The 12181-nt window shown below is 44.4% G+C and overlaps 1 protein-coding gene across 2 annotated transcripts in view; it reads left to right on the plus strand.

Annotated features, from left to right (window-relative positions):
- LOC124616915 overlaps positions 1 to 12181 on the plus strand; it is a 379961-nt gene that overhangs the window by 280734 nt on the left and 87046 nt on the right. The window contains exon 1 of one of the 2 annotated variants that reach the window (XM_047145224.1): positions 6744 to 6892. The exons of the other annotated variant lie outside the window; for it this stretch is intronic. Coding sequence (XP_047001180.1) covers positions 6867 to 6892 — 26 coding nt within the window. The 5' untranslated portion in view covers positions 6744 to 6866. Of the gene's footprint in view, positions 1 to 6743; positions 6893 to 12181 lie in introns of those variants that run through there. 2 annotated transcript variants of the gene reach the window in all.

Below are 12181 nucleotides of genomic sequence, written 5' to 3' on the forward strand. Positions count from 1 at the left end.
ACTTTCAGCGAAATGTAACGAGTAATATGCAACGTGTCAACTCTTTTCTGCTGTTCTACGGACCAGTCCCGTCTTCGCACAAATTATGAGACACGATACCCGGAATAAGTCTGTGTGATGTGCACTGAATGTATATTGATGATCGAAAACATATTGAATTCTTCCTTAATAGCGTCTTACAAGTCCAACTGCGATCCTGTGTGGCATGTATTCGACAAGTCCGTGGTATGTTTCCGGAGGTACGTGGCACAGGTAATACAATTCCCGTAAATTATGGGTTGATGGTTTGTAGGTGCCCCGCATCCAGACTGTTTCCCACCGCGTTCAGGATAGGTGAATTAGGTGACCGAGACATTAACATGAATTCGCTATCATGCTCCTCAAGCCATTATAGCACGATTCTGGTCTTATGGCACGTGCAGTTATCGTCTTGGAAAATGCCATCGTCGTCGGGGAAGAGATCCAACATGAAGGGATGCTGGTGGTCCACAGCTGTCAAGGTGCCTTAAATTACTACTGCAAGTCTCATGGATGCCGAGGTGAATGTCCCCCATAGAACATTACTGCCCCTGCGGCGTGCAACCGTGGTGCCGCGCATGTTTCGGGCAGCCGTTCGTCTAGACGACGGCGTCTCTGGACACGTCCATCAATCTGGTGTAACAAGTAACTCGATTGTACCGACCAGGCGACACGTTTTCATTGATCCACCGCCCAGTCTCGATGATCCTCTACCCACTCTAATTGTAACTATCGATGTCGTTATGGGAACACATAGGGGTCGTTACTCCTGGGCCCGTGTTTACAATGTGCGCTGAACGATGTGCTCCGAAGCATGTGTCTCCCACCAGCATTGCATTATGTCGTCGGATTTGTCACAGATCGCCACCTGTTCTGCTTCATAGATCGGGCAATCCTCCGTCCTCCACGTTCTGCGATGACGTGTCATCACCTATTCGCCGTCTCGTGGTTTCACCGTCCTTCACCGCTTTCCACAGATGCTCTCGACAGCAGCACGCTAACAGCTGACTGACTTCACCCTTCCCGAGATGCTCGTTCCCAGGCACTGGACAGCAACAATTTGCGCTTTGTCAAAGTCTCTTACGTCAGTGGATTTCAGCATTTGTGACGCATAACGTCGCTAGAAAAAGTTCACATTTGTCTCTGCTCCGCATACAATCTTTCTTCAAAGCGACACGTGCCCGCAACACCATCAGACGGCAGTCAGCACCGCGGTGGGCAGTGGTCATAATATTTTGACTCTCCGTTGTACAACTACTTGGCCATATTGATTGAGTTTGTGGCAACAAATGGTTCAAATGGCTCTGAGCACTATGAGACTTAACATCTAAGGTCATCAGTCCCCTAGAACTTAGAACTACTTAAACCTAACTAACCTAAGGACATCACACACATCCATGCCTGAGACAGAATTCGAACCTGCGACCGTAGCGGTCGCGCTGTTCCAGACTGAAGCGCCTAGAACCGCTTGGCCACACCGGCCGACTATGTTGCAACAAGCAGTCATTATTCCTGGAACAGATACTGACACAATTTTGCTCTCTTTAGTGAAGACAACTACATAAAATTGTTACTTTCTCAGATGTTTTAAAATTCAACTACCTCTAGAGGTCAAAGTAGATTGATGGCTTGGTCACTGTGGGCAGAGTAGGTTGGTAGCCTTGTCACTGTGTAAGTTATGCCGAGTTCCCATTCCACTAAGAAATCTATACCTCGATAATACAGTGTGGGGAAAAAGAAACCACCCGGAAAATATTTCATGCAGCTTAAGATGGGCTACCAACTTACGTTGCGGATGGTGTATGTTGCTCTGCCTACCTTAACACATCGGAAATATACTGAAAAACAACACGAAGTAGTTAAACTTTGGCGGTCAACCGTACAGCTGGCAAGAATAGCAAACAGGGGACATGTTGATACAATGGCGAATTTATTTCGTGTACTCAGTTGGACAGTAACTATACTTCGCCGACAGGTGCGCGAACAATACACGCAGATGTCACCATTTGAGGGAGGACGTGTAGCTGGCTCAAACAAACTGGTTGGAGTAATCGGCGAATCGCTCGACGTTTGAATAGGAGCGATGCCACTATTCGGCAATGTTGGCAAGAATGGGGCCCGAAAGCCAGGAGTGATGGTCTGGGATGCCATTTCATTTCATAGCAGAACTCCTTTGGCTGTCATCAGCGGCACCCTGGCGACACAGCCGTACGTCGACGACATTCTGAATCCCATTTTCGTCTATCACGGCAAGCCATCCTGGGCTTACGTCTCAGCAAGATAACCCGCCGGCACCCGGCGATAGTTTCTACTGCTTGTCTTCGTACTTCCCAAATCCTGCCTTGGCCAGCAAGGTCACTGGATCTCTACCCAGTTTCTTGGCCACTTAGCTTACAGCAGAAATCGCTCAAGCTGGTATCAATGAATTCAGAAAATTCGGTACGAGTTATCATTGTTCGAGATGTCGGTATAATATCTTGAAACTAGGTACCGAAACACTGCAAGATACCAATTTCCGCATGGAAAGACTGCAATAAATTCACCATTATAGAGACTGCGTCTGTTACGTTTATGCGTCCTCTTCTGGAATGCTGCTAGGCGAAATGGGGTCCTCACCAGAGAGGACTTATGGGGAATATCGGAAAAGTTCTTAGATGAGAGGCTCGTTTTTACATTGTTCCGAAACGCGTAAGAGTGTCACTATATAAAAAGCGAGCTACTGTAGGTTGGTGGTCATTAAAACACAGGCGTTTATCGTTGTGACGAGACCTTTTCACGAAATTTCAATCAACAACTTTCCCCTACGATTGCCAGAATATTTTATTGACTACCATTTCTATAGCGAGAAATGACCATCGTGATTCAATAAGAGAAATGATTGCCTGCACGGTCAGATGTAAGTGTTCATCTCTTTCCCCACGCTGTTCGAGAGTGGAACGGTAGAGAAAATGTCTGAAAGTGGTTCTACGCACCTTCTCCAAACACATAATTGGGAAGTGCAGAGTAATCATGTGGACGTAGATGTAGAAATGAGGTGAGCCAGAACTGCACCGCAACCGCGTATCAGATTAACGACTACCTGGCTAGAAGGGAACTTTAGCAGTTTGTTCTTAATCACCTAGTCTCGATGTCAACGGAATTCTAATCATCCTCGAGTACTGTAAGTGGTTTGCAAACACCAATTTGGGCCAATACTGTGTCAGTTTTCTGTTTCACAATTCCAGCCTCAAATACCGAATGTCCATAGAGGTTAAGATACGAAAACATTCAACAAATATTTCAAAGGTGGCATTCAGATGACTGATCATAAAGGACCCACGGCAAACGGAATTCCATTACGTACGAATCTTACAAAAGCAAGAACAATCTTCTTCATACTTTCATTTGGCTTTGTTCCACTGTGATAAGGTCTGTTAACGATGGCTAGTCGCTCTCAGTTGATTTGAAAATTACTTTATTTGATTTTGTGGCCAGATGTCTTTCTCAAAGATCGGCAATTCTGACGAAGTTGAACATTCTACGAAACGTAGACTGTTAATCACATACCATATCCGTTTAAATTTGATAGTGTCTTATATACGATTAATAAGGGATTTTTATCAAGAAAGTTAAAGGAAGGTTGGTTAGAGTTTAATGGCCCGTCGGCTTTGAGATCGTAAGACGTGGAGCAACAGCTCAGATGTACAAGGACGGGCAGGAAATCACACGCGTTATTTCTGCTGGTATTCGACTGAAGAAATTCTGGAAGTCGCGGGGAAACTTAAATCACGACGGTCTGACAGCAGTATGAATTGAGCGTCTCAAATGGTTCAAATGGCTCTGAGCACTATGCGACTTAACTTCTGAGGTCATCAGTTCCCTAGAACTTAGAACTACTTGAACCTAACTAACCTAAGGACATCACACACATCCATGCCCGAGGCAGGATTCGAACCTGCGACCGTAGCAGTCGCGCGGTTCCGGACTGCGCGCCTAGAACCGCGAGACCACCGCGGCCGGCCAGTGCATCAAACCACAACAACAACAACAACACTGCAAAAAAGTGAGACAAATTAGAAAATAAACTATTTATTAAGAACGTCCTAAGTTCCATACCAGGCAAATGACTGGTTCTGAGCTTTAATCAGAAAGTTTGTGTTTCAATTGCCGTTAACGCTGAGGCACTACTCTTTTATTTGTGACAACTACAGAAATATAGCCGTTACGCTTTAACTAGTGGAACCATAGTAAAAATAAAAAAAGCTTCTCAATTATTTTAAAATTGAAACTTCCTGGCAGATTAAAACTGTGTGCCCGACCGAGACTCGAACTCGGGACCTTTGCCTTTCGCGGGCAAGTGCTCTACCATCTGAGCTACCGAAGCACGACTCACGCCCGGTACTCACAGCTTTACTTCTGCCAGTACCAGTAAATTATTTACAAGAGAATAACAAAATTAAACCCAAGAAAATGTCACTCAGTATTAAATTCTGTTTCTTACACAACTCCATTCTTGGGATCATAAGTTGCGAAGTTTACTGTAGAGCTCCCCTGCTGTTGAGGAAGAAATGGTAACACTGTCAAAAGGTCTTTCGATCTTGCATCTGATAAACATAATTTTCCTTCAGATGAAACAGTACGTGGCATACATCAGCTATGCTCTTTCCTCTTTTGAATACATTAACATTTCTCCATGTTTCTGTTTCAGAGTAAGAATTTTTAATAACCATTTGAATGTGGGACACTTTGATCACATTGGTTTTAGAGATCTTAAAAGCATGCATTGACAGAGTATTTCTGCAGAATCTTTAAAATCAGAGAAACTTGTATGCATTGGAACGTTTCATATTTCTACTCTTCATATACACTGATCAGCCAGAACATGATGACCTGTGTCACCTGGCGAGGAATGACTGGTTGTCAGACACACGCACGGTGCATGTAGAATCAGTGAGCATGCTATTTGTGTGTAGAATGGGGAAGGTGTGCGATCTGTCTGAGTTTGACCGAGGACAGATTGTGATGGCCTGGAGGCTCGACATGAGCATTGCGGATACTGCACGACACTACCTGTTGGATGTTCGAGGGGTGCTGTAGTGAGTGTCTGAAGGCGATGTCGAGGAGTTGGGTGGCCCCCTTCATTACAGATGTCGGAGGGTAGGGCTGATAAAACAGGACAGACGGTGAACTGTGCCGGAACTAACATCAGACTTTAATTCTGGGCAGAGTACATGTGTGTCTGAACACACAGTTCACCGAACACTCCTAACTATGGGTTCTGCATCCGACGACCCATGCGTGTGCCAATGTTAACAACATGACATCGTTAACTACTACTGTAACGGGCATCTTCCGCACTGAACGTTGGCGCAGTGGCAGAGCGTTTCATGGTCTGACGAATCCTGATACATTCTTCATCATGCCGATGGGAGGGGGCCAATCAGTCGTCTTCCAGGGGAACAGCTCCTTGACACGTATGCTGCGGGATGGAGACAAGCTGGCGGCGGCTCCAATATACTCCGGGGAACATTCATGTGGGCATCCATGGGTCCAGTGGAGCTCGTGCAATCCACCATGACGGCCAAAGAGTATCGTACACTGGCTGCAGACGACATGCACCCGTTCACTCTTTCATGACGATCATCTTCCCCAACGGCAGAGGCATTTTTCAGCAATATAATGCTCCATATCACAAGGCCACGTTCGAGGAACACAGTGGCGAGTTCCAATTAATGTACTGCCCCCCATCCCGTCTCCGAGCTCGCCAGATCCGAATCCGATTACATACATCTGGGATGTGACTGAACGTGGCGTCAGAGATCATCGCCCCCTCCACAGAATTTACGGTAATTAGGTGACTTGTGTGTGCAATCGCGATAGGCTACAATCCGACCTTTATCAAAGTCGGAAACGTGATGGTACGCATTTCTCCTCCTTACACGAGGCATCACATCAACGTTTAACCAGGCAACGCCGGTCAACTTCTGTTTGTGTATGAGAAATCGGTTGGAAACTTTCCTCACGTCAGCACGTTGTAGGTGTCGCCAGCGGCGCCAACCTTGTGTGAATGCTCTGAAAAGCTAATCATTTGCATATCACCGCATCTTCTTGCTGTTGGTTAAATTTCGCGTCTGTAGCACGTTATCTACGTGGTGTGGCAATTTTAATGGCCAGTAGTGTATTATTTGTCGGAGTTTAATAGTTCATCGACAGTCCCTTAGAAATGAAACATTAAATCAGCTGGTTAAGAGTGAACAAAGGAAACCGTTGGGACTTTACTTAAAGAGCCGTCACCGACCATTACTTTCAAGTGAATCAGGGAAAGTATAGAAGATTTCATTCGATCGATCCCAAACCTATAAACTGGTTTCTTCCGCAAGAGCCGGTTACATTCTCTGATGACTAGCTATATGCATGTTCTCCGAATCCCTCGCAGGATAATTGGCGTAGCTGAATTGTGAGTAGTCTTGCCTGAAAGAAGCACCACCGGAAGCTTCGCAAAGTAAGTGTTGTGGTCCGAGATGAGCTCACGCCATCCATCAGCGACATCCTGTGACGCGGACTTCCCGAAATACACGTCGCACATCGCGACACTTGGAGCGGACTGCACTGCTGCCAACATTCCCGCACAAAAATAAGATGGTAAGCCAGAGCGGCGAGGTGGATGGGTCACTCAGCAGCGGGGGCCGCGACTGAGTCAATGGTCATCGACCCCCACGTGTGCACCTTGCCCACCGGGCGACAGAGTCACGTGGTAGATCGGCGTGGCCAACTGTACAGCGTGTAAACGTAGCGCGAGAGCTGCAGCTGCGGCCAGTGCTTCTCTTGGCGTCACAGTGACAACGCGCTCGCGTTACGTCCGGCCACCGATGCCTTCGGCGCTTACCGGAACAGGGTACGGTTTCCTTGCGCGCTCTGGCTGTCCCGTGGGACTCCGGCCCACTGCCTGCGCCTGCCGCAGCTGCATGTCGCCACATCGCTAGTATCGTGCACCAGTCGTAGCTGCTAGTACCTGTTAATTTTGACAGTCCTCAGCGACCGATCCATCTATCCCTTGCAACAGTCTCATTTACCAGGTGATCCTGATCTAGACAACGAATACCGTCAGTCACCAGTAACCCATTCATAACCTAGTGCTGCGAGGTAGCGAATGGTTTCTAAGTAACAAAATTCAGAAGTTGGTTTTGATCATCCGAACTAACTCACCCTTGCTTCCCCCATAAGGTAAAATATCAGATGGTGTGAAAGTAACAGGAATGTGAAAAAAGGAAGTTACTCGAAAACTGTTGCCAGTAACTTGACGCAGTTCCACATAAATGCTGAGAAAGACGTATTGTTTGTTTTGAAAACAAAGGTTATTTATTTTCAGCAAGTTTACATTTTTCAGGAAAGCGCAGTGCTTTGACAGTTTCAATTCTGCTAAAATTACTTTCCAATATCATTTTACACTGTCGATAAATATAAGTCAAACTGAGGAACTAAAAATTTTGTTGTAATGTCCAGTAAATAATGTCTAGTAAAAAGGTAAATCCACGTTACATTACTGGCTCGAAGGCCCACCTGGAGGTTTTTTCAGTCGCCCAACTTCCCTTTCCAGCGAAAAATGGTATATTGTCTTTGTGAGGTGTAACTTTAGCACTTTCATTGTTTCTGTACAGAGCAGGAAACAGCGACAACTGCGTTTAGAGTTCAGCGTCATGTTTTTGTTGTTGACGATAAGAGATGAGGAAGTGGGTGAAGCGAGGTGCTTCCATACAGCCTACTTCTACCAAGGGGACCACCGGGCTCTGCTTCCCTGTCACGAACAGATCAACATCAACAGTGTCACGTGTCCGCGCTCCATGAGACACTGCCGAGTGATCTGGAATTTAACTCAGGACATTGGCGCAAAATCTGTTATTTAGAAACTGTACGTTACCAAATCTCTTCCCCTTGTCGGCCAAATACTGAAAACGAACATTTCTTCGGCCACCAAGATTCGCCTTTGAGTGAAACGCCAATGCACAAGCGTGCATTAGCGACCGCTATTGCATCTTGTCTACATGTGGGATATTGTATTGATAAGACAGTCACTCACCAGTCGTAGAGCATTGCAGACTATGTCGGATCCCCAAACTGTTTCTCTAGTTAAAGTTCTAATAGGGGTGATTTGTCACTGCCTTCCTCTGACCTGTTACAAAGTGTCACCTGAATAGCACAGATGTGTTTATGCAATGCGATGTCGTGTTCGGTCTGTTGGTGAACATGGTACAGATAGGGTGAAACTGGTGCCAACACATGTCCTTCTCCACTTAGCAATATCCATCCAACCACTCGACAGACTGAGCACCGTCAACAGTCCCATATTCCTCTTTCCTTGAGAAACTCTAGAGAGTTTGACGTTTTCACGTTTGCGCGTGGTCCGGCGTTTAGAAACTGTAAATCGCAACCTGCTCTTCCGGTGTAAACACTGGTTATGAGCGTTTTTTGACCTCCAGGATTCGAAGCAGCTCCCTCCGGGACAAACTCCACCGTGCTGGCAATGGTTAACGACTTTAGCTGCGGAGAAGGACAAAACTTCTTTCTGAAAACAGGTTTTTCCAAACATATAAAATACATTATTGTGCTCCCGGATGTTGGCGCGTGATATTAGGAGTGAAAAGAAAGGAACCTATGTCTTGTTCATCACTGAAACATCTGAAGACGGAGGCCGTGTGAAAACTTGAGCTAGATTTCGGTGACACAAAATACCTCTTAAATCTGATTACGATGTCAGCATGAGACTGAGACACGAGCAGCAACCTGTTCGTAAGGGGAATGCAGCAAAGTTGTGTTTCTTACAATTCCTTACGATCATCTTTAAGAGCTGAAACTTCCTGGCACATTAAAACTGTGTACCGGACCGAGAATTGAAGAGGTAAACCTGAAAAAGTTTAAAACTTGCAGAATAGCTACAAAAATCTTATTGACAAACGAGGCGCTTGTAATGCATGAGGAAGTGTGTGCACAAACAATAGTGGCAGCGTAATGCAGATTCACTGGGTATTCATTATAGGAGCCTTTTTTCTTTGAGAAAGTTCACAACAACTGAATTAAAATTGGATGTTATGTAGCGCATGTAAGAGGAAATATTGTTTCCTCTTTGCAGAAACTGTGTGCAGGGTCGGAAGATGCCACACAAAGGATGTAATGTTCAGCGACTTCTATGATCGTGTTATCAATAGCACCAAAGGTCTCCTGATCGTAACCGTTTTCATGTAGTTACCCGTGACATTATGGTACATAGGTACGTACGAACGTCAGTGGACTTCATTGGATACAGTGAAAGCAGCTACTTGGTGTCGTATGACAAAAATAACAATTGAAATTTTATTCAGTTCTGTGCATATTGTTGAACATCGTCTGCCGACTGTGACTACTGATCCCCATCAAATTTGACACTTGTGATCGTTGTTGCACTGTCAACTGTGTTGCGCAGTTACTACGGACACAATTGAAGCACCTCTTGTTGGGGAAAACTGTATCTACGGTAAAAATGTGTTTTTTCAGTTCGAGGAAAAATCCGATGTTCTGCCGACTGTGACTACTGATCGCCATCAAATTTGACACGTGTGATCGTTGTTATACTGTCAACTGTGTTGCGCAATTACTACGGACACAACTGAAGCACCTCTTGTCGGGGAAAACTGTATTCATGGTAACAATGTTTTTTTTCAGTTCGAGGAAAAATACCATGTATCATGTGAAAACAGCATCGCTCTACTGATAATACTTTTCACGCTATAGGTATCTTTTTGATTGCAAAAGGTTTTCATAACAAATATCTCGGCCTGGTTTGTGAAGTCAATACTTCCATTTGCGTCGATGAAACGTTTATATTGACGTAGTCGGCACACTGTTGTGCATGAATCTTAATCAGTAGCCTAGAGAACGTACGGTTCTGCTGTAAAGTTCAAGTTGCGTTTATGATTGTCCCGAATTAAAAGGAACTGTTACTCATCCACATAGCTGCAGTTTCAGTCTCATAGTTGCGCTTAAAGTGCAAATAAACAAACGCAGTGAAACAACCGAACGGTGCCGTCAGTTCAAATGTCATTCGAAATGTATACACCTTTTATTGTTGTCTCTTATTGCATGAACTTAATTAATTCAAACAATAATATTAAACTCAATGTAGTATAGCAACAGAAGTGAAACATTTGTGGAGCTTTACAGAACTATGACAAGGCTGTTTTGTTGTTAAGCAACATCTTTAAAATGCACGATAGATTTACGAATATACGATGTATAGTGGCACGATTCCTCCGAAAGCAAGACTAAATTCAAGTTTAGCCTAGTATTGAATAATAAATCTAACAACAGCCCCGAGATAATTCTGATCATCTTAAGGTGCGCTTTCCGAGAGCTTTAATTAAGTAAAGCAGTTATATACTTCCGTAAGTTTTAAAGATTAGCAATTGTGTATTAAGGAACTTCAGAATATAAGTGTGCATTGCGCAAAACTTGAATCAGAATGTCAGTCAAGCTCGGCTGCGAGCAAATGTAAGGCGAAACAGTAGATCGTTAGTTATTTCACGTCAGAACCAATGAATGTATAGAACATTTATGCAGTGAGACTGTAATGTCACCAAGATATATTTACAGCAGCCAGTTCTGAATAAGCATTCTGAAAGCAAATTCTCAGTCCCATGAAAGTCAAGAAGTCAGAATTATCTTATCTACCGCAAATACATTATCAATCGCTTTTAGCGCGGACTAATCCTAAAAGTAAAGGGACAAGCGTCAATGAGATTTCCTCAATTTTAAATCCGTTCTTAAGTGCACTGTGTGGATGTGCAGGTTTGTTCTTACTACGGCATATCCACGTCATCAGCAGATAGGAGACACCAAATATTCAACATGAACTCAGATGTAATTTTGTTTCGATTCTGAATTTTCGCTTGTCCTAGATCGTCGAATGACGAGCACAAAAACTAGGACAGCGGTGCTGTTCTACACTTCATACACTGGCCAGAAGAGGATACTGGACAGGGTATCCTGATACATTCTACAAAGAACTATGTGTCTAGAACAGCTAAGAAAACAGCTGTATCGTATTATGGGAAATGTGTCGACTACATTCTTAATCAATACTGAGAGTATCTGAGATCAGGGAGTCATCATTCGGCTTTAACGATCACTACGATACGCATAAAGGTAATGCCATACTCAGTTACATTTTGTACCAGAATTTGTGGTTTAGGCATTGGTAATATAACAGCTGATTGAACACAGCATGATATAACACATCAATCACAGTGAAAAGTAGCTAACGATGCAGGAAGAGTATAGATTCCAATTTCACGATTACGGTAGGTATTCGTCGATCAGGGCAATCTTGTCCAGATATGGTCATTGCTTTTGCCCACGGTCCAGCACTATAGGTGGCAAAATTCATGATTTTCAGTTACAGAGGGCATTAAACCATCAACAGGGCGCAGCTTATCACCCCAAACTCCATTCCTCTCAGCGGAGATGGCTTATGCAAATACGAGAGTTGAATGAAAAGTAATGCCTCCACCTTCGTTAACTGGGTTTGGATGGGAATATTTTAATAAATCAAACGCAGAAATAATCCCTAGACTGTGATATTTAATTACCATTATTCACTTTTCCACATAATCACCAGCCAATTGGATACATATCTGCCAACGATGAACAAGGTTTCTGAAGCCGTCAGGGAAGAAGTTGACACTCTGTTTCCGCAACCACAGTCTCACAGTTCTCTCAACGTCTTCATCAGAAGCATAATGACTCCTCGTTGATCGTCTTTCATTATCGGGAACAGATGGAAGTCAGACGGTGCTAAATTTGGACTGTATGGAGGATGCCTTACGGTGGTGAGATTCAGTCTCTGAAGTTCACTGAGGTGGCACGTGAAGTGTGTAGTTTGGCTTTGTCATGCTGCCGGAAAACATTTCCCTTTTCCTTTCGGACCCTTGTTAGCCGTCGTTTCAGAGTTCGCAGAGTTGTGATGTAATGCTCTGAATTTATTTTTGTTCCACGATCACGGAAATCAACATGAATGACACCATCTGCGTCCCAGAACACTGTGGCCATGATTTTTCCAGCTGAGGGCTGCGTCTTGAATTTCTTTTTCTGGGGCGAGTCTTTGTGTCGATATTCCCTAGACTGACGTTTCGTCTCCGGGTCGTAATGGCGTACC

Source organism: Schistocerca americana, chromosome 1, assembly GCF_021461395.2.
Source record: "Schistocerca americana isolate TAMUIC-IGC-003095 chromosome 1, iqSchAmer2.1, whole genome shotgun sequence".
NCBI classification, from domain to species: domain Eukaryota; kingdom Metazoa; phylum Arthropoda; class Insecta; order Orthoptera; family Acrididae; genus Schistocerca; species Schistocerca americana.